Below are 26,901 nucleotides of genomic sequence, written 5' to 3'. Positions count from 1 at the left end.
AACTAGACTTGGGAGGCAGGGGCAGAAGGATCTTTGTGAGTTTGAGACAGCCTGGTCTACAGAGTAAGTCCCAGGAAAGCAAGGAACACATAGAGAGACCCTGTCTAAAAAACGAGAGAGAGAGAGAGAGAGAGAGAGAGAGAGAGAGAGAGAGAGAGAGAGAGAGCAGTCTCTCTGGACATGTGCATGGTCTAGGACATGAATAAACTCACAGAACAGACAACGGGGTGACCAAGAGACCAAGATGTGGTCATAATTTAAAAAGAAAAGAAGTGTAACCCAGGAGCACGTGTTCACAGGTACTCTCCCCAGAGCCAGTACCCTCAAAGTCTGCTCGTTAGGCTGGCCCAGAAGTGTCTGTGTGGCGTGATAGAAATGGTGGTGGACAGAAAAGATGGAAAGCAAAAGATAATTCAAAGGGCAGTGGAAGGTCAGCAGCATTCAGAAGTTGTGGAGACGAGGGGTCTTTTAGTCACGCAGACAGGGTGTTGCCAGCCAACAGGAGTCTGGAGCTCCTAAGAGCTCCTATTTGGAGGTAAGGCGATCAGCCAGGCACTACCATGAAGGGGTCCCCGGGATGAGATGTGAATGGAAGGGCAGAAAGCTTGAAGCAGGCAGGCGCATATTGATGAAGTGCAAGATTGTTCACTCATCATTATAATGACCTGATTGCATTACTGAAAGCATGATCTCATAATTCGCACACCCGTGTTACTCGTACCCCCACACTGCAGCTGAAGAAAACAAGACTTGGAGAGCTCCTGAGATGGAGGCTCCGGTCCAGACCTTATACTTCAGAGGCTCTGCCTGACCCAGGAACCTTCCTTCTGCTTTCTTTCCCCTTCCACTGTCCCCACCCACCACCATGCCACCCTCAGCATTTGCACTGCCTCTCCCTCACCCCTGCTGAGCTCACCCTGGGTCTGAGTCACGGGAGCCTTAGCAGACAGGTGGGGGTGGAAGCGAGGAGGGAAGGCCAACTGAGCGGTGAGTACAGACCTGGGTTTGTCTTTTTTGTGGCTACTAAGCCTGGTTGGAGCGTGGGATCCAGAATATGGGATCCTTCTGAGCTCCTGGGGTGAAGCAAAGAGCAGACTGAGGACCCATCCACAAATACGTGGCTGGGGCACTGTAACCCACACCAGTAGAACTAACTTTTTAAATGGTCCCTAGATTACTGTCACATTCAAGGAAGGATCCAGTCTTCATCTGGCCTCTCAGGCCAATTTAGAGACAGTGTCCCAGCCTAGAAGGACCTTAAATAAGACCCGAACCCAGCTTCTCGTAGCTTCTTCATTCATAAAATAAAAACAGTAACTTGAGCCTGCCTGTCTCTCAGGATAGGTACTTCTGCATGGAACAAGCTCTGATCCAAAATAGGAGGGACTTGGGATAAGAAAAGGAGTGAATCCTGGAGCAAGATGGCCATTTTCTTGGGCTGGGCTAACACCACCATCTCTGGATAACTCCTGATTAGGCTGGTTGGTGGCTACTTAGCAACTCTGGCTTGCCCAGACTAAAAGCAGCAAGTGTTTTAGTCTGGCCAAGAAAGGATTGGAAAAATGAAATGAATGTTAGGGATTGAATATGTCTGTTCCCAAAGGTTCATATGCTGGGAGCTTAGTTCCCAGTGTAATAGCATGGAGACTATGGAGTATCTAAAAGATGGAGCCTGATAGGAAGTGGTTGGGTTGTGACTCCCTTGGGAAGGGACTCATGCAGGTCTTGTGAGCAGGTTAGTTCCTGGAAGCCTATCTTAGCTAAATGATTTCAATCCCATAGACCTAGAACTCTAACAGTTTGACCTAGATAGCCCTTGGCTCCTGAGTGCCACTCTAAGAACAGAAGAGGTGTCCTATTGAAGTGCCCTGAGGTTGTTTTGCCCCCGTCAGCCCCATGGACGGTCCCTCAAGGAGTCTTATAGGTCCCAGGCACAATGGGTAGCCTCCACCCCCACCCTGTAACACACACATGCACAGCTAGGTCTTAGGAGAGGCAGAGGCTCACCTTGATGCTCATCCAGCTTCCCCATGGTCTCAATCTGCTCCACCAGGTCATTGGAGCTCCACTGGCTCATTCCAATAAGGATGGCACTCTTGCCTTCAGCCACCTCCTCTGAGGGAAGGGGAGAGACAGATGTTAGCAAACTGGGCCAGGTATGCGTGACCCTAACCAGAGCTGGTGTCTAAGGGGGTATTCATTTCACCCATAAGTTGAAATAAACTTGAAAAACTTTTGACCTTTTTTTTTTTCAGTGCTAGAGATGGGACCCAGGACCTTGCACATGGCAGACAAGAGCTCTACCACTGAGCTTCGTCCTCCACCCAAGACTTCAAATACTAAAAGTATCTTCACTCACAGGACTAAACTACTGAGGAATTTGTCATTGCAACCATGGCGCTGTGACTCAGCAGGGCCCATGTGCTAGAGCAAAAGAAAGTGACAATGAGACAGTTATCCACTCCTAGCACTGAGAATAGCGTTTCTTGGAAAGAAAAAACCAAAAACTCATTATTTGCCCATGGTTTTCCTTCAGGAATGTGACTGAACTTCTATGAACCTCCATTTTCCCAACAGTAAAATAAACAGGCAATGTCCACCTCACAGGGTTCTGGGAAGGATCAGATGAGGTGAAGGGTTTCAGAGCCTCGGTATACAGAGGGGGGCCCAGAGATAAAAGTCATTGTGCTCCCGTCTCCTCCTGACAAGTCTCTCACCAGCAAGGCTTTGGCTGGTTGGATCTGGAGTGGTGCTGAATCAACTCTGAGGTAAGGGGAGGGAAAGCCTTCTGGTCTAAGCTGTATTAGCTGTATATAGACCTTAGCTTTCATCTCAACTGTAGGAACCTTTTAATGTCTCCATTCCTGCTCAACTTCCCCTAGCCCTGTCTCTGTCCTTAATGATGACTCTGGGAAAAAGCAGTGGGGCCCTATCCCCCATCCACACCATACACAAGCCTCTGGGTCCCCCACCACACCTGTGACACAATCCCTACTCGTGAGAAGGAAGGTTTCTATAAGAGCACACCCGAGGGAACACACACACTTCTCACTGTCACCGCCCACCCCAAGATAAGCCTTCATGGTGAAGAGCTTTGTGGATTCCTTCACATCACAGAAAGCAAGGGTGTTGAGGAGAATCCCCAATTCCGGGTAATAAAGAATAAAAGCTGATAGCTGCCTTTCTGGCAGAGGGTTTCTCCAACAACCAATATGGTTGACCAAAAGTTTTGGGAGCTGTCCAGCGTTCTGACTCACACTAGTGCTCAGTAATCCAGATCTCATATCTGAAAATGCCTCCTGCCTTATTGTGTTATTTATTTGATTAATTTAACAGTCATTATGAAACTTTTACTAGTGACAATGGTATACATATTTACAAATATTAATTCATAAGGTAGACATGGTAGTGCATGCCTGCAATTCCAGCAATCAGGAGGTGAAGGCAGGAGATCAGAAGTTTGAGACAGCTTTGGTTATATGGTGGATTCAAGATCAACCAGGACTACATAAGACCCTCTCTCAAGCCACATAAAGCAAAACCAAAAGAAGCTAATTCAATTCTCGTACAAATGGGACTAATAGTGGGGCTAGGGATGGCTCTGTCAGTAAAGTCTTGCTATCCAAGCATGAAGACAAGTTCAGATTACCAGAACCAAAAACAAAACAAAACAAAAAAATTGGCTTCACATGCCTGTAACCAACTCCAGTGCTGGAAGTTGTGAGACAAAGACAGGTGGGTCCTGAAGCTGATTAATCAGACAGCCTTGCAAATCAAATTTCAGGTATAGTGGAGAGTCATCAAAAAAGACACCCAACCTCTCATCTCCACATACACATACACATGAACAAACCCACAGCAACAAGTGTATGCACCCCACAAACACAACACAAAATCTCTCACACACAACAACAACAAGGAACAATGATTACTATCTTTTTTTTTTGTAGACAAGGAAACTGAAGCAAACAAAGTTGGTTCTGCCTAGCACCCAGATTCAAAACCAGATACACTGGGCACCTGAGTAAACTAAGATGTCCCTAAGCCTGCCACTGTAGCATACAACTGCAATCCCAACACTTGGGAAGCTGTGGTAGGAAGATCATTCAATCTGGGGTCAACCTAGGCTACATGGTGAGAATCTGATTCACAAAAAAAGGATAAAGAAAAACCTGCCCTAACATTCTACCCTCCCGATATCCTGTCCTGGACATCCTGTATTGAGTGGCCCCACACATCTGGACAGCTTTCTCAGTCAGGTGTGCGCCTTCTTGGGACAAGTTCACACCTGTAAGTGGCATCAAATACTGGGTAAGTCTCTGCCCCAGCTTCTGGTGCCCATCATACAAGCTGTGAACTTTCCTTTTGCACACACACACACACACACACACACACACACACACTTTGGTCTGTTTTCTCGTCCCTCTCCTGCTCTTCTAGCAAGCTGCCATGGGGGGGGGAATGATATAATAAACTTGAAAGAACTACACAAGCTAAAACATTGTGCAAAAATATATGGTACCATCATCCTTGAAGAAGCAGAACTGCAATGAAGGTAAAGCCAGGCATAGTGGCACATACCTTAATTCTGTCTCTTGGCTCTGTTGGTTACCCAAGTAAGTGGGTATTTCTTTGCCCATTCCAACAACTATCCTACAGAAAAAAGACTCCTAAGCACATACTGTGTGTGTAGGATATGACCTCTGTCCCACAGGAAGTCAGTGATGTGAAGGACACCACTGTAAAGAACTCTGGGAAGACCAGAGAGTGGGGTTCCAGGTCCAGTGCCAGGTAGGTGTTCAGTATGTGCTGGTGAGTGCTTCCTACAATGCAGGAGGTTCTATCCAAGAAGTGTATGTGAGGCTGCCAGAGCCCTTGGGGTCTGCCAGGGCTCCGTAGCGCTGAGCATGCAGACTTCTGTGCAACAGAGCTCTATCTCTCTCTCTCCCTCTGTGGTTCAACTCCCTTCGCCTTTGGTCTCTTGTCTGGTTTTCCATCAAATACCTCTTTCTCTCACAAACTCAGCATGATCCCTCCTGCCTGGTTCCAGTCCCTGCCCCCCTCCCACCTTCGAAGATGGGTTCTCAGGGGTTTTAATCCCGTGAGCCTGTACCTCTTAGGGTCCTTGAACTTGCCTCTGTGTCTCTCAGACTCCCTGTGTTCTCTCAGGATGCCCTCACTGTCTCTCCCTTGTCCTACCACACCCCAGTATCTGCCCTCCTCCCCTCCCTCTGGGTCTCTCCTTTTCTCTGAGTGGAAGAGCCTCCTTAATCTCTTTTATATCTCTGGAGTTCATTTTCTTCTGCAGGATCTTGTCTCCTGCTTAGGGTCCTCACTCCATATGCTAGGTTTTCCTGCCCTTTGCCCCCTCCTCGTCCTGATCACTGGCTGTCTTATGCATCCCCACATCCCCCATCGCCCTCAGTTCTGTTCTCTCTCTCTCTCTCTCTCTCTCTCTCTCTCTCTCTCTCTCTCTCTCTCTGTGTGTGTGTGTGTGTGTGTGTGTGTGTGTGTGTGTGTGTGTCCTCTCTCCCTCCTGCTTCCTTTCTCGAATCTCTCCTGGTTGCTCCCTCTCCCTGTCTCTCTGCCCTGTTCTCCCGTTCTCCCTCTCCACTTGCCCACCCTTCCAAATGCTTTGTCTCTTGCCTCTCCCTCCCCCTGGAATTCTTGCCTGTCCCCTCCACTCTCTACATTCAGCCTTCAGATCTTCACTCTGGAAACAATGGGCTTTGCCTCTTACAAGGCCCAGAACACACACACACACACACACACACACACACACACGGAGAGGGGCAGAGGGGTGAGAGAAAGCACAGCGTGCAAAATAGTTCCTTTCAGAGTGTTTCCTATCAGAAAGGCCCAACCCTAGCCTCCCTCCACTTTCTTTCCTGGTAGAGTAGCCTCCCCACAGTACCCAAAGGACCCCAGAGGAAACATCTGAATGACTGCCCTGGGAACTGAGTATATGTTCTTTTGCATGCTAGTTCCCATACCCAGGTAGCCCCTGGTGCAGACACTGTGGCGGCATCTCTAGTCCCTCCCCATGCTAAGCCTCCCTCACTTTGAGTACAACTCTGACTTTACCCCCAGCACGACTCTGTCCCTGATTATGTCCCTGATTAAACCTGGGAGCATCCTGTAAGCCCAGCCTCCAGAGCAAGCTAGCAGGAAGCCTTTCTTCCTTCCCAGGACTCAGGCACTGTCCTGGGTCTCCAGCTCATGGAGCAGAGGACTTGTCACCTTCTCTAGTTGGTTGTCCAATAGCATCCATATCAGGCACACTAAAACAGTCTTTCTAAGGACCTTAGTGCTTGTTGCTTGGTCCTCACCTTCACCCTACCCTAACACAGACTTCATCCTGGATGTCTCTACACTCTACTCATTCTCCCTCACCTTGATGAAGGTCCCTACCCTAACCCACCCCCAGAAATTTAAGGACAGCATCATGACACTCTCTCCCTCCCCTCCCCTAACAAGGGATGAGAGCAGGGCCTTAGAAACCCTTGTGGTTTGCATCTACAAGAGTTCCTCTGTCTAGCAACCACCACTCTACTCCCCGTGGCCTCTTTCCTCTTCATCTATGGACTAAATGGCTACATTACTATTGTCTTCTAGAGGAAAACTTCAGCCAGGGGTGTGGGACATGCCTGAGCTCAGAGAGCAGCCAGTCAGTGGCCCTCAAATCCCAGGTTTTCTTCTTCTTGTCCCAGCTTGGAGTCTCTGCGAGTCCACGTTCTCACAGCAGAAGCCCAACCAAGGAGGGAAGACCTAGCCTAAGTTCCCCAACAGCTATGAGACCTGCCCTTGCCTTAGAGTCTTCTGTAAAATGGGGCTATTAATCCCAGCACCATCTTCTCCTAGCTGCTATGGAAGGCAGGGGGCTACAACCATGAATGGACTATGCTGCCCAGCATCCAGTTCTACACACTCCAGCCTTAAATGAAGCAGAGACAGGGGGACTAGCCTAATCCTGAGAACCAAGAAAAAGAGAACAGAGATGGATAAAGGACAGAAGGCTGGCGCCCTGTGAGGGGGAGGGTGTCTCTTTGCTTTGTTCTTGGTTAGACTTCCCAGCGCCAGTGTACCTAAATATAATCAGACTCCAGATCCCTCATTTCCCCAGCCACTGGCCCTGTAAAGGCCAAGTCCAGTTTGTTCATGCATATTCATCGAAGGAGGGGTGGGTACTTAGATGCCAGGGAAAAGACCCAAAAGGAACAGGTATTTCTCAACTCAGTGAGGGAACGTGCCTAGACATCGTGGGCCACAAGAATAGCAATCCCTAACAGTTTTTATTTTGATCTTGATGCCTTTCAACTTTCATTAGCTTTTATTGTGCAAATTTAAATCTTCTAATAAAAATTTGGGAGAAATGAATGAATGAATGAGTGAAATGAAGCAGCCAATGTGATGTTTTGACCACTAAAGGTACTACAAGGCAGTCACTGTGATCTCATCACACTCGGTTTTCTCCTGTTGTTTCGCCCCCCTTCCCACCCTGAGAAAACATTGATCTGCTCCTGTCCCTGCAGGCTGCTTGGCATTTTCTAGAGTTCCGCTGTCAGGGCAGTCACACACTGCTCTTCTGCGGTCGGACTTGTTTTCTGTCAGGGTGACTTATTCCATGTCGTCCCCGCTGCCACATGCCTCAGTTCGTTCCTTCCGTCTAGACCAGACTGCTTCACCATTCGCTCACTGGTTTTCATTTGGGACGTTTTCAGATTGGGACTAGTATAAATTAGGCTGGCATAACATTCCCCTTAATTTGAGTAAACACCTAGAAGTTGAAGGGCAACAGGACAGGATGAAGCCCAGGCCCTTGTGCATGCAGGGAAATTCCACATTGATCTACATCCCCCCACCCCTCTTTAATAGCTGCCATCATTTTTTTTTTCCATTTCCCTTGAGAATAGTTTGAAAAGACCAGTTATTCCACATTTCGTTGAGTTTTTGTTGTTGTTGTTTGGGGTTTTTGCTTGTTTGTTTGTTTGTTTGTTTGTTTTTCAAGACAGGGTTTCTCTGTTCCTGGCTGCTCTGGAACTCACTGATACCCACCTGCCTCGGCCTCCCAAGTGCTGGGATTAAAGGCATGTGCTACCACCGCCTGACTTCAGCCAGTCATTTTGATATAACATTCTAACAGGTACATAGTGGTATCAATTTAAACAATTCATTATATTTATATTTGTTTATTTTGAGTGCACATGGAGAGGTCCTCTTGTACCACAGAACACATGTGGGGGTCAGAGGGCAACTCTCAGGAAATGGTTCTCTACTTCTACTACCTTAGTTCCCGGGATCAAAGTCAGGTAATGAAGCTTGCCAACAAGCATCTTTGCCTACTAAGCCATTTCACCAGCCCTTCTTTACAGGTTGCTTTGTTTTATTTTAAACGTGTACATGTGCACATACATACATACATGTATGTGCACATACATGCGTGTGGATACCAGGAGACAACCTTAATATCATTTTCAGGAACACAATCCACTCCCTTGAGAGAGTCTCTCACTGAAACTCACCAGTTAGACCAGACTGGCTGGCCAGCGAGTTCCGAGGACTCTTGTGTTGGCCTCTGCAGTTCTGGGATTACATCAATGCCTGGTGCCTTCATGTAAGTGGATTGCTGGGGACTGAACTCAGGTACCTGTGCTAGCAAGGCAAACACTTTACCAGCTGAGCCACCCTTCCAGTCCTCTCTGCCGTTTTGATTTGCCTTTCCTTAAGGACTGATGGTGTTGAGCAACTGTTCATGTGTCTGTTTGCCATTCAAACACCCTCTGCAGTGAAGTGCCTATTGCTTTGTGTTCTTCTTAGAGAAATTCTCAATGTGTTTGATTTGCTTGGGCACTGTCTTCTCCCTTCCCACCTGTTATCTAAGCGGTAGCTCCATGAGGACTGGAATGGGGTCTGTCTTCTCTACACTGAGGGTGGGGCCTAACACTGATTGAGCATATATTCAAGAAATACCTGTGAAAAAAGGGACTAAATGAGGTAGAATTCTACCCTCTGCTCTGTTACAATCTGTAGTCCTAAATAAATCCCCTGCCTCTGTTTCTCACCTTGTAAAATGGGATGGGACTGTGAAGAAGGCTAAGCTAGTAAAATGCTTGCTGTGTGAGTGACTTGGTTTGATCCCCAGCACTCATGTAAAAGCCTGGGTAATTTACGATCTCAGAGCTGGGGAGATGGAGACATGTGGGTCCCTGGACTCGTTAACTAGCCTGGCTAGTCTGATTGGTGTTCCTTGGGCCACTGAAAGACCCTGTCCCCAAAATTAAGGTGGATGACACTCAAGGTTGACTTCTACTATCTACACACAAACACATACACACATAAATAAATCACACGCACAAACACGCTGCACACAAATATGCACATAAAAGACCTAGAGGGGCATCCCAGGTCTTATATGATCTGGGTCTGAGGGCACCCCCTGAGGGAGAGTCTGGAATCCTGGGAGAAGAGAAAGAAGGAGATGGCAAGACAGAGGGAGGGAAGAACAAAGATGTGCTGTGGCCACAGGTGAGCACATGGGAAGGCCAGGTTCACTGAGACTGAGGAGGGGAAACAGACGCGGCTGAGGGCAGCTGAGAGAGACGGCGGTCCCAGGGATGGGGGCAGGCAGGACCTCCAGCTGTTCACAGGGAAGATGGGTCAGCAGCCCCAAGACAGATACGACCCGGTGCCCCCCACAGATGCTTGCCTCCTGCAGCATGCCATCATAGCAGTTAGGGACACACAGCCCTGATGAACTGCAGAAATATTGAAATGAAACTCTTCCGCGTATCAAAATATTGAAGCTGTGTTGTCATACTGTGGGCTAGTTGCTATGGAGAAATGCAGCCCTGGCAGCCACTCCAATCAGACACCAAGGGAAGATGGGAAATGAGCCCCCAATGGACTGTTTTAGGGGTAACATTGGGGAGAGGTTTCTCTGCCCAGAGCCAGGAATGGGGAAGCCTTGAGTGGAGACAGCCCCCGCATCCAGCCAGGCTTCCCTGGAAATCCTCTGAACCCCAATATTTGGGAAATGTTCTCGGATATAGAGAGCTGAGAGGGAAACTGAGACCCCAAGAAGGGAAAGCCATAACTGAAGTCAAAGTCAGTTCAAATGTTCAAATCAGTCCCCATTGTTCTGTTCTAGGTCTAGATGATGCCTAACATCTGTCTGTCTTCAAGATCACGTTTACCAGGTACTTCATTCCAAATAAGTTAACACCCAGGGTAGGACCAACAAAGCTAGAAGGCACCGGGACCCTCCAGCCGGGATCAGACTGGCAGGGTTTTTCAGCACTCATACCCAGGCTGGCTCAGCGTGGCTACCTTCTCTTCTCTCCTAATTCTAGATTGACACACCTCCCACCCCTGCATCTGCCTGGTACAATCACACCTTGGCGCCTATGTTCTCTCTACCTGAAATGCCACTCTTGGGGTCCCTCTGGGTGCCATTTGGGTGCCCACTATCTGTCACAGCTCCCCTGAGCATCACTGTGGCTCTCTTCATATCTGTGAGACCTGTCTTGGAAGCGACATCGATACTGTAGGCATCCCAGACCAGTCTCATCGCTCACTCCTTTTCCCCTGGCATACCACCTCCAACCACCTCCAACCACCTCCAACCACCTCCAACCACCTCCAACCACCTCCAACCACCTCCAACCACCTCCAACCACCTCCAACCACCTCCAACCACCTCCAACCACCTCCAACTACCTCTGTTCAGGGACCAAAATATTCTCCAGTCGTTCCTAATTTAGAGACACCACACCTGCTGTCACATCTGTCTGGAAGTCTCTTTCGTCTCCTCACCTGACAAGCTCTTACTTCCTGGTTCTGCAGAACTGGTATCCCGCCCACATCAAAGCCCGTGCCCTGGCTGAATTCTCCCTCATGTCAGTTGGTACATTTTTACTTGATGGCCTCACTCCCACCAGGGCCCTTGGTATCACCTTGTGATGTTTGCCTCTCGAGCTAGCTCATACGGTTATGAGGACAGCAAGCAAAACCACTGTATCCCATGGTGTCCCAATCACCTCGTACATATTAGGGGATTTAAAGACATTTCAAATCCCATCAATTGTCTAAGCATGGAGTGCGAAACTGCAAGTGTGGGTGGAGAAGGCTCTCGGCCTCAGCAGGGATCCACTTTTTAGGACATCTCAAAAGGTCACCCGACTGGTGGTGTAGAGATGGAACTTACCTCTAGCATCAAAGAATTCATCGTCTGAACTCTCCACCGAATCACTGAGGACATTCCGAAGGTGCCAGGGGGCACCGCCACCCGGGGAAGGGCCACCTACCAAAGAGAGCATATATGTTAGTCAAGACTAACAGAGTGCCCCAATATGGTGGGGCCAGTTCGAGACCCCTCGGACAAACATCAACTTCATCCTCCAAGTCTGGATTCTCCCCTTCTGTAACCTCGGACCACACTAATCCTTCTCACCACAGTGTTTTCATTTAAGTTCAAAAAAATCTCTCTGAGGAAGCTCCACAGGGAACGAGTTGGGAGTGGCCGAGAGACTTAACCAAGGAGAGTGTATTGGTCGGCATTAGTTGAGCTTTGGTAATAAATATCTCAGCTGTTTATAGCAACAGTGATTCACTTCCACTTACAAGGGTCAGATGAGGCCCTTTTTCATCATGCTCGCTCCAAGGAGCCACCACCTTATGATGTCACCATCTCAAAATGAGATGTCAAGGTCCAGTGAAGCAAGGAAACGCAGGAAATCATGCCCAGATTTAAACGCTTCTGCCCAGGAGTGGCATGCTCTGTTCCCATTTCATTGGTCAAAGCCCCATGGGAAGACCAGGCAGCCTATTGCCCACCAAAGACGTCAGCCACACACAGTACATGCAGGCCAGGACAGGGCTCAGCACCACACATCCAAGTGAAGAGGGACATGACTGAGGATGTGTCCTGTCTCTGCCATTAGCAATCTGAAAAGCCATTGCCTTTCCATCCCAGCCTCAGTTTCCCCTCTCCCCCTGCAGACAATCAATCTCCGGCTGAATGGATAAGAAATTATGTATTCTGTGCCTGAGTTTCAACAGGGCTCAAAAATGGCAGCAGCCACTATTAGTCTCCTCCAAGGGCAGCATGCAGGGCTAAGGGCCCTCCGGAGCAAGGACAAAACATGGATACTGAGAGTGGTCCCTTACACCAAACTCTGCTCCATCTTACTTCCTGCCCTCGGGCCAAAGGGAGGTAGGGCAAGAACACAGCAGGCACCTACCCCCACTCTCTAATCCTCCCTGTTCAGCATTCCGGGGTTCACATGGGATCAGCATGCACATGAAGCCCTCTGCATACACACTCCGAAGTGTGTGAGATGCAAGAGATTGCAGGTAGATTGCAATCTGGTTTTAGAATGAAAACCATGAAAGTGGTAGAAGAAAATCAACCTGGTAATTTTCCTGGGGAGGTTCCCAAAGACAGAGGTAAAAACTGTTCATAGTATTTTGGTGATACCTATACTGCAAGAGAAACTCGGTGTTCATCTGCAGGAGATGAGCTACACACATCCATATACAGCCATATGAGATTCCCAGAAGCTGTTGAAAGGATGAAGTAGTGCATTAGGCACTGACATGGGAAGATGCCCGTGGCGTATGGTTAGGAGAAATACACAAGAGAGTTCCAGAATATTCTTTTGACCTCCTTTTTAAAAATGACATACACCTGCATACTGAGGGATATGTGTGACATGTGGGCGAAGGGCTCAGGCTTGGGTTCAAGCTCAGGTCTTGCCTCTTAGAAGCTGTGTGATGTCAAGTGAGTTGCCTCTCCTCTCTGTGCACTGGTTTCCTCATCTATACTATGGGGCTCACCCATGCCAGCCTTAGGAGCGTATTGCAAAGATTAAACAAAATGCACGAAAAGCTTAGCATCATGTCTTGCAAAGATCAAGTGTTTGGAACAGTAATTATTACATAAATATGCTTCCAGAGGTGTTAAAATGTTTGGGAGGACACATGCCAAGATGCCGTTTATAAACATTTATCTCTATGGAGTGGTATTTGATAAGAGAAGGCAGAGGAAACTCAGCTTTCACACTGTGTGCGTAATCTTATATGATTACCAAGATCTTGGTCTCCTTTTGCCAGTTCTAAGAGGCACCTTCCCCACACAAGCATCTTTGGAACTGCGTGGTGACTTAGGTGATGGTACATCATGAGCTAAGTAGCATCATTCATTCCTTCTCCTCACTGCTATGTAAAATAAGACTGTATCCTGCAGTCTGGGCACGTTCAATCAAAAACATTAAATCACCATGCATAAGGGGTACGTCTTCCCTGAGCCAGAGGCTTTGGCCATCAGACTGTCACTTCCTGTCCCCACAGAGACTGGGGGGCCAGAAATACCAACAATGCTTCTGCCTCAGCTTCCCCATCTGCATGATGAGAAACATGATTGAGGACCCCCCTATGGGGGGATAAAATGTGATCCTGAATCTAGAGAGTTCATCTGGCACATAATTGGTACTGAGAACTGTGAGAGGTGGGCTACTGCCCAACCTCAGGCGAGGAGCACAGTCTGTGGAGAACCCACTACAGCCCCATATCACCCCACCCCACCAGCCTGCAGGATGCTGGCACTACTCCCCACCCTGTGCGTGAGCAGTTTCTGGAGAGGCCAACCCTCCTGCCCTGCCCAGAACAGACTCCCAGACACATACCCAGGTTATGTTCTATGGTTTGCAGCCAAGAGAGAGAACATTCTGAAACACAAAAGGGCAGAGGTCACAGGAAGCACCAATGTGGAATCCCCTCGAGATGCGAAGTCATTTCTGGCCCCACACTTTTTATGGAGCCCCTTGAAACTTCAGAAGGATGGGGCACTCGGTTTCCCACCCTTAGGCTCTGGATTTGTTGTAAGGAGGTCTGAACATATATGTGACTTTCTACCATGACTATAAGACTATTTTCTAAATGGATGTGGAAGTTTTGGGCTAGTGCAATAAGACAAGAAAAAAATGGAAACTATAAATTGAGAAACCAGAAACAAACTTGTGTTTATTCTGAGATCACATGATCATCTACACAAAAAGGCCAAAACTCTACAGAAAAAAAAACCCACTGGAACTAATGCTTGAGCATAGCATGACTGGCAGGAATCGAGATGAATATGCAAGAATTCACTGCATTCCTGCACACCAATAACGAACAGCTGGAATTTGATTTATGCCTCAATAGTTTTTGTGATATGGTATTGTCTTTTTGTTTTCAAATATATGTAGAGATTTTTGTGACTCCAAAACCAATGGAGCTAGACAGATACATCAGAAGTTAAAACACACACTGATCTTGCAAAGGGCTCAATTCCATTCCCACATCAGGAGGCTCCCAGCTACCTGGACTACAGCTCAGGGGGAAGCTGAGTCTTTTACTCCCTCAAAGGTCCTACACACATGGGCACTGACTCACACCCCGACACACACACACACACACACACATAAAAATAAACCTGAAAAAATTAAGAATTTAAAAACAGTGGCCAGGCAATGGTGGTGCATGCCTTTAATCCCACCACTCTGGAGGCAGGAATAGATGGATCTCTGAGTTCGAGGCCAGCCTCGTCTACAGAGTGAGTTCCAGGACAGCCAGGGCTACACAGAGAACAAAAAAACAAAACAAGACAAGACAAAATTCATTTAAAATTTTCCCCAAACTTACATTAACTTAATAGTTTTCTCAAGAAGCAGGTGTTAGTTATTAAAATATCATATAACCTATATGAATACATATTATATATTGATATACAAACATCGCTTACGAATCAAGTCTATTTCACTCCAAAGAAGTAAAAGCTTGCCTGGATGTTAAGAAAAGCATTGTCCCTGGGCAATGATAACATACACCTTTAATCCCAGCACTCGGGAGGCAGAGGCAGGTGGATCTCTGTGAATTTGAGAACAGCCTGATCTACAAAGTGAGTTCCAGGACACCCAGGGCTGTTACACAGAGAAACCCTGTCTTGAAAAACAAAAAAAGAAAAAGAAAAGTGTTGTCATCCTTGTCTATTCAACTGCTACACTTGGGACAGTGAACAGTGGGCACTTACGAAGTGATGGACCCGTCTGGAGAGTTGCTAGAGTCTCTCCGGTTCCTGCGTGTGAATAGCCAGAGATGAGTGATAGGCTTTTGCACATGGAGATGCTCATACACACACCATATGCACGAGTGAAAAGGCATGGGCATTCCTACCAACCATCTGCTTCCAGTGAGGGCCAAAGCCTAAGAAAAACAGAAGAGGGTCATCATCCTTACCGTGGCCCCCAGGACCAGCCATATCATCTGAGGTCACTACAACATTCTGAGGGTCCCCAGAGAGTACTGGGGCAGACGCAGAGAGGCTCTGACAGGGGGAGCAAGTTCTCCCAGCTGAAACAGCAATGAAGAGGCTGGTGGCCCTCAAAGGAAGACCCCATCCCACAGGCACTGCAAGGAGGGCTAGAGACACTGTGGTGAATAAAAGGGACAGGGTGGGGATGCTGCCTCGCTCACATTCTAAGAGGCTGACGAAGGCCACCTGGATCACCTAAAGAACAAAACCACCCCAGTGGGAAAAGGTCCTACAAATGTATACTGAGCCCTTGCAACCACAAGTGTTTCTAATAGTGTTATCACTGCCTGATAAAGACAGGCGCATGCATGGGTCTGTAACCCGGCCTTGCTCATGAGAAGCACTTGATGGCACATGCTAGTTTTCTGTGTGAACCAACCTGGCAGCTCCCTTCGTCTGCAGCTCACAGCAACTCTCCTCTCTGAAGATGCCTTTACCTTCCTCTGTGCTCAAATCCTATCTCTGAGTTTATTTTCAACTAAGCATTCTGACTTATTCATTTTTGTTTTCTTTTCTGTTTATTGTTTGTTTGGTTGGTTGGTTAGTTGGTTTGATTTTTTTGAGACAGGGTTCCTTTGTATAGCCTTGACTGTCCTGGAACTAGCTCTAGAGAGCAGGCTGGCCTTGAACTTACAGAGGTCTGCTTGCTTCTGCCTCCCAAGTGCTGGTATTAAAGGCGTGCACCACCACCACCCGGTACCCTCCTTGATTTCAAGCTACCTGACTGCATTCTTTTCAATGTGTACTGTAAGTTTGTTTAAAGAAGACACTAGGCCTTCTCTCTCACTGGTCAGAGTCTACCAAAAACAACCTGTGTAAAACTAACAGGGACCCCACCTATATACTGTCCTGACTGGTTTGAGTGTCAACTTGACACAGGCTAGAGCCTTCAGAGAGGAAGGAGCCTCAGTTGAGGAACCGCCGCCATAAGATCCAGCTCTAAGGCATTTTCTCAATTAGTGATCAGTGGTGGGTGGTGCCACTCCTTGGCTGGTGGTCTTGGGTTCAATAAGAAAACAGGCTGAGCAAGCCGGGGCGGGGGGGGGGGGGGGAACAAGCCAGTAAGCAGCGCCCTTCTATGACCTCTGCATCACCTCCTGTTTCCAAGTCCCTACCCTGTTCCTATCCTGACTGCCTTTGGTGATAAACGGCAATATGGAACTGTAAGCTGAAGTAACACATTCTTCCACAACTTGCTTTTTGTTCATGTTATTTCATCACAGCAATAGAAATCTTACACAAGACAAATACCTAATATAAAAAAGAACTTGTAGTCAAATGTAATTGCAAACCTTTAATCCCAGTACTCAGTAAGCAGAGGCAGACAGCTCTCTGTCAGTTCTGGGTCAGCTGGGTATACATAGTGAGTTCCAAACCAGCCAGAGTTACATAGTGAGATCTTATCTCTAAAATAATAATAATAAAAAGAGAATAGTCATGTTAAGAAGTAGCTGTCACCGAGCAGTGGTGGCACACGCCTTTAATCCCAGCACTCGGGAGGCAGAGGCAAGCGGATCTCTGTGAGTTCGAGGCCAGCCTAGTCTACAAGAGCTAGTTCCAGGAAAGACTCCAAAGCTACAGAGAAACCCTGTCTCAAAAAAACAAAAACAAAAATAAAAAAAAAAAAAGAAGCTGTCAAAACCAGCAAGATGGTTCAGCAGGTAAGGGTGATTGCCATCAAGCCTGAAGACCTGCATTTGATCCTGGACCCCACACAGTCCAAGAGAATCAACTCCCTGAAAGTTGTAGCAAATGCATGCCTATATACATACATGTTCATGCATATAAACACACACAGAGACAGACAGACAGACAGACAGATAGATAGATGGGTAGATAGATAGATGGGTAGATAGACAGACAGACAGACAGACACACACACACACACACACACACACACACACACACATATATTAAAAAAGAAGCAGCTGGCTCCCAGATGGGAGAGGACAATCTGTGGGCAGACTCTCCTATACGTTGGCAGACCCTTCTGTATGCTGATTTTAGCAAATGGCAAAGATCATATTTCAAAGAAAGAAAAGAACACAGGAGGCTGCTGAGGGGAAAGCTGTTTGGAAAAGAAATCAGACAAGCTGGAAACTGAATGATGAAAAGGACCAGACTCACAAAGCAAACGTGTCTGTGTGTGTGTGTGTGTGTGTGTGTGTGTGCGCGCGCACGCGCGTGCGCGCCTTGAGGGGTGTGAGCTCCCAATCCTCCGCTCTGCCTTCCTAGAATTGTTCCTGTGTTACAGGCAATCAGTTGCCAGGCACAGGTAAAAGTTCTGCACATAACTTGGAGTGTGGGCTTTTGAGTGACATGATTTTGCATTCACTCAATTCTCTATGATTCAAAGAAAATTAACCTCGCAGAGCCTCAGTTTTTCTCATCTCTAAAATGGGTGTCATGAGTCGTACTTCACTGTTATAAGATTTCAGTTTAAGATCAGCCACCAGAGTTTGCAGTCCATTGCCTGGAGGGAGCCTTTGTTAGCCATAAAACCAAGGCTCAAGGCAGGGAAAGAATACCCAAGAAACTCTGAGCTGCTGCCAGGGGTCTCCTTCAGGCTTATGTCTTTCAAGGCTCAGTTTGTATCTGCCTGAGGACCACAATTACCTAAAACCTAAAATCAGCATCAAGAAGAGGCTACCTAAGTCCTCCTGCTGCTCCGCAGTCCCAAGTTGGGTCTGTGGAGGGGGGGCATTAGAGCCATCTCCAGTCTGCCTCCAGACCAATCAACCCCCTACCTCAGGTCCAGTGTGGTTTCTAAGAACTTGTGACAGGCCTGGGTTTCTCCCAGGCCAGACACCAGGTCAGATCACCGGCCCCATCTCAGGTCCTACGTCTATAATAGACCAAAAGGCAGACACAACCAGACACAACCACAAGCCTTCTGCTCTGTCCTGAGGACCTCAAGTCAGCCCTGCCTGAAGGCAGAGTGCCTTCTTTAAGGAGACACTGTCTTGTACTTAGAAGCCCTGGCTAGAAGGGAAGCCACGCCACAGGAAGGAGGCAGCAGTATAAGCCAATGCTTCCTGGGCCAAGCCTTAGACCAGATGGTGCCTGGAGAGAGGAGGGGGGTGAGCACAGAGGAACTGGAACCATCCTGGCTCTTTGGAGTGCTGGTTCTTCACAGGCCTGCTCTGTCTTGCAGAGGGCAAGGACCTTGGTCATTGGGCCAGATTCCATATAAAAGGTCTCTGTCCAGGCAGGGTCACACAGGGGTGACCACACCCCAAGAAGAGACCTAGTGATCTTTCTTGGGGAGGAGACCCAAGCTGAGCCTCAAAGGAAGAAGTGAGCAGGGCTGATGAGACAGAGGCAGAATAGGGCCAGGGAAAAGCAAGGCCACAGTGGCAGCCATTTCCAGGCAAAGAGGATACAGAACTTCCAGCCCCCAGTTGGCAACTCAGTATGTCAGAGCAAGGGTAAGATCACGGACATTTGCTGGGAGCCATGACTCTGGGGTATCCAAATTGCACACACGACTCCTAGATCCCAGGATGAAGCAAGCACCTCTGAGGATAACCTGGGCTGCACAGCGCTGGGCTTGTCTATAGCCACACTTCCCTGCCTGGCAGTGACTGCCGCCCTACTGCATTTGAAACTGTCCTGGTGGCACTGATGCACCGGAACCCTGGTGTGTCAGGAGAGAAGGTGACAGGGAGGTGAGGTTACAGTCCTTAGACACCCACCCCTACCCACTACCATGCACACACAGACAAGTGGGCCCACAAGCCAGCGCTGTGGTCTAAGTCCTGGCCATCAGTGTGACTGAAATGACCAGGTCTGGGAGCACACACACTCTTAGAAACACATCTCTGATCCTCATGATAGCGCTGGTCAGGGTCTAGCGATAGTCCAGGGTCAGGAGGCAGCATGTGGAGAAGGGCACTGTACTGAGCCTGAGCAAGGCTCCACAGACAGACAGGTGACTGATCCCAAGGAAGCTGCCTCCTTACCGCTGCCTCTGCTGTCATCTCCTCCTCCTCCCCTACTTCTTTCCTTTCTATACCTCCCTCCTCCCTCCAGGGAACCTGGCCTCGTTCCCGGCTTCGATATTTGCCAATGACTTTGTGCCTCAGTTTCTCCTCCGTAAAACAGGGATAAGGGTCAGACTTGCATCACAAGTAATGAAGAGGGTAAGTGAATGAATCTTTGAGAAAGGTTCAGCACAGGACCCAGCCTCCACTGCTGCCACAGCAGGGCTTGTTAAGGGGCTGCCAAGATGACTCAGTGGGGAAAGGCTCTTACTGTGTAAGCCTGATGACCCTTGTTTGATCCCCAGAACATACATAGCAGAATGAAAGAACCAGTTCCTGCAAGTCGACCTCCAATCCCCCCCCCAAAAAAATGTCTGTCACACGCACGCAATAAATAAAGTAGAAGAAAATAAGTAAAGGAACGTGTTAAATGGAATAAGAAGCCATAATTATCCAAGGGCTATTCCTTGCTTATTTCTTAAGCGGAAATTTCTAAGAGCAGGCCACTCTCCTGGGGCCCCTGGAATGGGAGCTGCTCCTCTCCTCTCCCCCCTCCTTCTACTTTCTCAGCCTATCCTCCCACCATCTGGCCCTAGCCACACTAGCCACTGAGAACTTTCCACGCTTCCCCCTCTTCCTCCAGGCCTTCCATGGGGCCTCCATTCTCCACCCCACCCTACCAGAAGAAGGGGAGGCACTTCCCTGCTCCCAGGCCAGACTAGTGACAAATTACTCACCAGTGTCCCACCATTGTCAATGTCGGCATCCCTGCCATCCTACCCCTCTGGATCATGGGCTTCCCCAGAGGAGATGTCTGTCAGGAGCCCTTTCCAGGCCCAAAGCCTCTCCCTACACAGAACTATGTGGTAAAAGTTCTCTTGGGGCTCAGCGTGCAACAGCACAGGAAGGACCTCAGAAGGTTGCTCTCTGGGGAGTATACCCTAAAGTGTGCCCTCAGGCCCCCTTTGTAGGTCAGGGTAAAATGGGGACCAGACAATCCAGGAACAACTAACTCATGCTTGGCCTTCAAGGGGCTGTGCGGCCACCCTGGGAGGGATGAGAGGCCAGGAGAAGCTGCTTCCAGAAAAAGGCATTATTGAAGGAAACCAGTGCTGGTCGGGGGTTGGTTGCTATAGAAACAGTCCTAACTATCTCCTAAAATGCTAGATGTGCCACCGATGAGCTGTGTGCTGATCTCTTTCAGAGGACTGTCAGGAACCCCAAAGGGGCTGTCTGCTATGGTACCCAGCTTCAGGAGCCAGCATCCTGAAGGACCCTGAAGGAGAGATGCAGTCCATGGGGAGCACACCCAAGGGCTGGCACTGAGCCTTCAAGATGCAGAATCATCCCAACAACAACCGGATTCCTTAACCAAACCATGGCCTAAACCTTGACCTTTACCATATGCTAAACCTTAAGTTCAGCCGTTAGCACAGACCAGCCTCAAACTCAAACCTGAGTCTGACCACAGGCCTACCCTTAATCCAGTCACATGACAAGTGGCAAGTATAGGCACAGGAGGAATCCAGTCATGGCCACACCTGGCACACAGTCTGGACCCAGGGCCACATCAAACAATTTGCAGGCATAGCTAACCTATGGCCTACAGCCCACATGTGACTAGGGGGCACTATGATTAGGGTCTAACACAAAACTGTAAATTTATTTAACTTATTAGAAGACTTTTATAATTCCATTGCACAGATCTCAAGCATTAACTTTGTAGGTGACAACACTGAGCCACAATGTCATAAGGATGTTTGTGACTAAAGAATGTTTTTGTAGGCCAGGTGTACACACCTTTAATCCCAGTATTTAGGAGGCAGAGGCAGGTGGATCTCTACGAGGCCAGCCTGATCTACAGAGCAAGTTCCAGGATATACAGAGAAATCTTGTCTTGAAAAAAAAGAAAGAAAGAAAAGAAAAAAGAAAAAGAAAAATGTTTTTGCAGCATACTCTAGATGCTGCAGTGCATTTTATACACTGCAGGGGTTTCTGTGACCTGTTGCCTTCCCAAGTGCAGGGATGTCCCTGCAGAGAGCAGTTCAGGGGGAAGGGGAGGGTGGGTACAAGGCAGGAACTAGAACCTCAGTCTCTGTGCCTGGCCCAGTTGGCCAAACCAGTTGCTTTGGGAAAGATGTGCTTTTGAAGACCTGCTGGTATCTTATAAATATGCCATTTAAATACTCCTTAATTACCTTATTTAGGAGATAATGAGTGATTAATAGCTTTGGCTATCTATTGTACTTCCATTTGCTCTGCCAATTAGGCTCCCAACAGTTCTGAATTCTTTGGAACAATTTCCCCAAGTCCCAGCTGTCCCCCCTATGTTCTACCAGGTTCTTGCTACATAAGGCAGAAGCAGTCGCCTCTACCCCATAGGAATTGCTCCATAGCACCTACCACTGTGCCACATGTGGGAGGATAATGGGGCAATCTGGGATGCTGAGAGGATGGCATTCTCCCTAATCATCCCCGGACCCTTTTGTAGGGACCAGAGAATATGGACTTGACATCTATGCATCAAGCCAGTGGATTAGGAGGCCAGAGTAAGGCCGGAGACTCATCGGAGGATGCTGTACATTCTCACAGGAACATTCACCCCAATGAGATAGCTGGCTGGTAAGGGCATCAAAGGCTGCCATCAGCAGGACCCTGCCACACCCCAACAATGGCCAGGGTGACCCCATATGGACACCCCATTCCACCTGCAACTCTCAGACGGTAAGGATGGGCTTCAAGGTGATCTCTGCCCTCAGGCCCCTCCATTTGGTGCCAAATCACAGTGCCAGCAATTGCCAGTGAACCAGCGAAGCCCCAGAGGCGGGCCGGATAATTTTGTCTTTCAATGCCCCAAATTATACTACACAAGAAGGAAACAAAACACAGCAAAGGATAAACACATTCCCCATACCAGGCCCTAATAGGAGGCTCAAAATAGCTATGCTGCCAGGGGTGACTCCAGAACCGCTCAGTTCAGACCAGGCTCATAAAGGGAAGCCGCAACAGAGCGGAAGGGAGTTCTGATCCAGGAGGATGGCACTTGGGACCAATCTGGAACAATCCATGAAAGGTCAAATGTGCAACCAATGTATGCATGAAGACAGGCTCCTGGAACATGCTCAGAGACTTCCAGGCTGCCAGCCCACCTTGAGCTCATGGTCACAAAGTCTGTAGACCTAAGTCTGTCCCTAAGGAGGCTAGGAGGGCAATGACATACTCTGCAAATACCCAGAGCCGAACAAACACAGCGTCAGCAACAGCCGGCTCAGAAGAGGCCTCTCCAGCCACCAGAACTCAGCGCCCCTCCCAGACGGAGCCCAGTGCGTTTCTATTTCTGCCTTCAACCCTTGTTTGGCATCCCCGGCCAACAGACGGGCTACTTCTCCTCCCTCCAGAATAATGGGTCATGGGGAGGTGGCACACCTCTTCACTGACCTTGCCTGCCCTGACACACCTAGCCACAGCTTGATGCCAGGAGACCCCCATCAGCCTGGCACACCTAGCTGCATGGGCCAACCTTTCACCCCCTGGTGCCTCAAGTGCACCCATACTGTGACCCACTCCAGCCTCAGATGGCCCCACCATGCCACCAAACACAACTCCTCAGCACCAAACTGAAAGCCGTTTGTTACACTGGCTCAAAGCCTGGCCCCATCTGGGGTATGCCGGAGGAAGCAGGTCAGCTGACTAGGTCCTCCTGCAGGGACCCAGCTCTTACCCGGGGCCAAGACAAGCAGGAGAACCCTGTCACCCTACCCACATGCACACCCCAGTTGGGGGCTGTGGCCACACAGCTGTACAGGGCCTCCGCAGGCACACATGGGACCTTGGAGGTGGCATTTACCTCCGGAGTGACTCACTAAGGCTCCCATTCCTTGAGAAAGGAGGTGCAATTTAGCATTTTCTTTCCCTTTAGAAAACAAGAATTTTAAAAGAGAGCGAGTAGAGAGATTTGAGGGAGTGGGTGGGGAGCTCAGATCTCATTTGATTTCCAAACTTATTTGCTATGCATTCTCTCCTACCCCTCCCACCTCCAAACCTCTCCCGAGGGGAGTTCTGGTCACCCTCTTCCATGAGGTTCTGCAACAAGCTAGAGTCGTCAGAGACCCCCAGAAGGCTTAGGCTGTGAATACCCTTGACTCTCCTGGGATTCTCAACCCTCAACTCCCCCAAGTCCCATCTACATGAGGTGAGGCCCTTTCCTGGGGCAGTAAAGACACATAGACCCCAGGACGAGCGAGGGTAGAAAAGAAAGCACAGCAAGAGCTAAGGAGAACTTCCAGCCCCTCCTGAACCCACACTCTCCTTCCTCATTCCTTTTTACAGATGCAAAAACTGAGACTCAGAGGGAGCTGTTCAAGGTCAGCCCATGCCAGGTTAGACAATTTAATGATGGAGGCAAGAATGAAAGAGCCCTACTTGCTAGTTTCAGCCTGCCTCCAAGTCCGCAGGTGAGTCTAGAACCAGATGCTCAACCTCTCTGAGGTTCAGTTTCCCCATCTACAAGATAGGAACAACATTGTGATTGTATGTATGCCCAGTCACCCATTTATACCCCTCCTAGCCCCCAACCTCACCTCTGTAAAGAGGTGCTGTCTGGCCATCAGATGGGAAATAATGCTAAGGGTTTCCATTAAAAAGGGCCAGATGCAAACCCCTGGTCTGTCTTCCTTTCTGCAAACCTGGTATCTCAGAGCACCCCTGGGAAGTGGCTGGTTCTTTCTCAGAAACCTCTGGAGTTCGTATTCCTGTCCTTGATTCAGGGAGGTACCCTTTGCCTCTCTGGACTCTGTCTCCCATCATAAATTTTTAAATTAGATTAATTCATCTTATTTTATGCATAAGTGTTTGGTTTACGTGTGTGTGTGTGTGTGTGTGTGTGTGTGTGTGTGTGTGTGTGTACCATGTGTGTGCTTGGTGCCCACAGCGGTTAGAAGAGGGCATCAGATCCCCTGGAACTGGAGTTATAGATGGTGGTTAGTCCCCACGTGGGTTCTGGGAATTGAACTTGGGCCCATTTCAAGAGCAACAAGTGTTCTTAGCCACCGAGCCATCTCTTTTACACTCCACTCCCCTCATGAATTTTTAACAGGTGAACTAGAAGTGTCCAGACTTCTGACTAGGAACTATCACAGTTTGCCAGCTGCAGAGAGGGCTCCAGAGAGCAATAGGGAGCACATCTAACCATCTTTAGTATGTCTCCCAATGTTATACCCCAAAACAGACCAAGGAACAGGGACCTCTAATGGGAGTAAGGAGCTCCAGGCCCGGTGTCATATTCTAACAGTTTCTGTTTGGACTGTACCATCTTTGCTCATACAATAACATCATACCAGGATTAAGAGATTATGGAGGGTCTCAAACTACAGCCTATGTGTTAGCCGCTGTGACAAGTGATTTCACAGAGACTACATTTTCACACAAGAACCTAAGCACTACCTGACTACAGCAAGCCCAGGAAGGCTTCCTGGAGGCAGCGTCTGAGGAAGTCCTAGAGTCTGACGGCAGGCCCCTTGCAGAAGTGATAACCTTCCCAAGATATATAGGGATATTATCCTGGTGCCCTAGGTCTGGGAGTTTCTCAGATGTGGCTCAGTTCTTCTGCCATCTTCCCAAAGTGCAAGACCAGCCTTGGTCACTCCCCCATACTTCGGGTTGTTTTCTCTTCGGGTTGTTTGCTTCCCTGGTCTCTTTCAGAGGTGTGAGAACACACACCCATCTTCTAGAGCACTCGGGTCTGTTGTTACCTTTTCCTGTGACCTTGAGCACACACCTAGGCCTCCAGGTCCCCTTCTCAATTAGGGCTTTGAACCTGAGTATCTGCAAGCACCTCCCCCCAAGCCTCCATATATCCGATTGGTATTTTGGTGCCGTTGATGACTAGTCTTGCTGTCCTCCCTCAGTCAGCTCCTTCTCTTAAGAGCAGAGGCCAACACCTGGAAATGGCATAAACTGGTTTGTCCAGCCTGGAATGCCTGCCCAGCCCTGTGGCATGAGCTCTGAGCTCTCCAAACATTCCTGTCCTTCTCCTAGAGCTTCATAAACTCTGTTGGCTACCTGATGTGCTCCGTCTGGCCTAAGGACCCATGTCTCCAATTTGCACTAGCCTGGGGACAGACCAAGCCTGTTGGTGCACTGGGATAAAGTGGGGGGGGGGAATAGCAAGGTTCACAGGAAGGAAGGGGCAGGACTGCTGACAGAAGGCAGAGTAAGCCCTTCCCAACAGAGGCAGCTCCCATGCTGGCAGCTCTCCAGGCTCCAGAGCCCTCACAGTGTGCCAGAGGGATTTGTACAAACACACGAGGCTTACCATCTCGCTGCTGGCCCCCATGCTCTCTGGAGTTCCAGGCAACCTCTGCACCAAGGCTTTAGGAACCCAGCACCCCAAAAAGCTGGGTTTCTCTGTAGCAACCCCTTACACCTGCTCTTCCCCCTTTATCCAGCCTCCCAGCCTTTGCTGAAGCTTCTGCAGAATCAAGAAGCCCGGCCCTTGCTCCCATCCTGTTCAAACTCTGCTAGACTAGAGAATCCAGTCTTCACTGCTCCAACCTGCGGCCTCTTCTGGCCCCTGGGTGGCTCTGCACAGAGAACTGTCATTTCCTTTATAGCCCTCCAGTCCTCTCCTCCTCCCCACCCTACCACTGATTTTTCATCCTGTCTTTCTTTTGTCCACAGAGCAAGACCAAGGAGTGTTCTTCCTTTCCAAGTTTTGGGGCGGACCAACTAAAATGATTCCTATGTGACTGAGGTTGCCTGGAGGTTGAAAACTGGTAATAACCAAGTTGGATCCACTCTCTGCAAGTTAATCTCACCCTTTCTGGGACCTGCTTACATTTTCTCTTGTACCTGAATTCTCCTTGCTACACAAAAGTCCTTGAACTGTTTTTCTTCCGCTCCTGGCCCAGCTGGCACCGCCGTGGCTGGCTGCTCAGCTCAGGCTACGCACTGTACAACTCAAGCACTGCCATTTACCACGATGCGATGACCTGGAATCAGGTACCACAACAGCCTCAGGACCCAAATCCCATCTCTTCCCTCAGCGGCTGGGCTATTTGGCCAGTTTTCAGAGGAAACCCCACACAAATTGGGCAAGATATCCTACAACTTCTACACAAGACCTACAACCTCCCTTTATTCTAGTCTCTGCTCTCCAAGCCAAGGCCTGATCCTTCTGCCCTTTGGTCTGCAGGTGGTAAGAAACCACCACCTTCCCCTCTTGTGTATCTCTTCCTTGGTCCTCCGTTTCCTTAACTATGAACAGAAAGACTTGGCTCTAAAGCCTGCCTATATCATTCAACATAAATGGGGTTGGTTCCCTCTCTACTGTGTATTTTTAAGTCACTGGGTTTAGGTAGCTAAAGAAGAGAAGGGATGTTAGCAAGCTGCCAAAGTTGCCTTAAAGAACTATGAAGGGATGAGTAGTCAGAGCTCCTTGGGGTGGCAGCTGAGTAAGGGATAGAGGCACCAGGCAGCAGGGTCACTGAGGAGGGAAGTCTGATTTGCCCTAAGGGAAAGGACTGAGTGCAAAATCACGAAGTTGTAAAGCAGCTCCAGGCGGCAGTGCTG

General features: G+C 48.8%; 1 protein-coding gene across 2 annotated transcripts in view; it reads right to left on the bottom strand.

The window, feature by feature from the left end:
• Positions 1–26,901, bottom strand: part of Pitpnm3 (PITPNM family member 3) — an 89,606-nt gene that overhangs the window by 60,844 nt on the left and 1,861 nt on the right. The window contains exons 2-4 of one of the 2 annotated variants that reach the window (XM_085695250.2): positions 13,683–13,724; positions 11,204–11,299; positions 2,008–2,115 (exon numbers count right to left, since the gene is read on the bottom strand). In XM_085695250.2, coding sequence (XP_085551376.2) covers positions 2,008–2,115; positions 11,204–11,299; positions 13,683–13,724 — 246 coding nt within the window. The remainder of the gene's footprint in view (positions 1–2,007; positions 2,116–11,203; positions 11,300–13,682; positions 13,725–26,901) is intronic. The other variant, XM_048448644.3, reaches the window with a different exon arrangement.

The sequence above is a fragment of the Myodes glareolus genome, chromosome 9 (genome assembly GCF_982192425.1).
Source record: "Myodes glareolus chromosome 9, mMyoGla1.1, whole genome shotgun sequence".
NCBI lineage: Eukaryota > Metazoa > Chordata > Mammalia > Rodentia > Cricetidae > Myodes > Myodes glareolus.
This window is presented reverse-complemented; position numbering and strand designations above follow the sequence as displayed.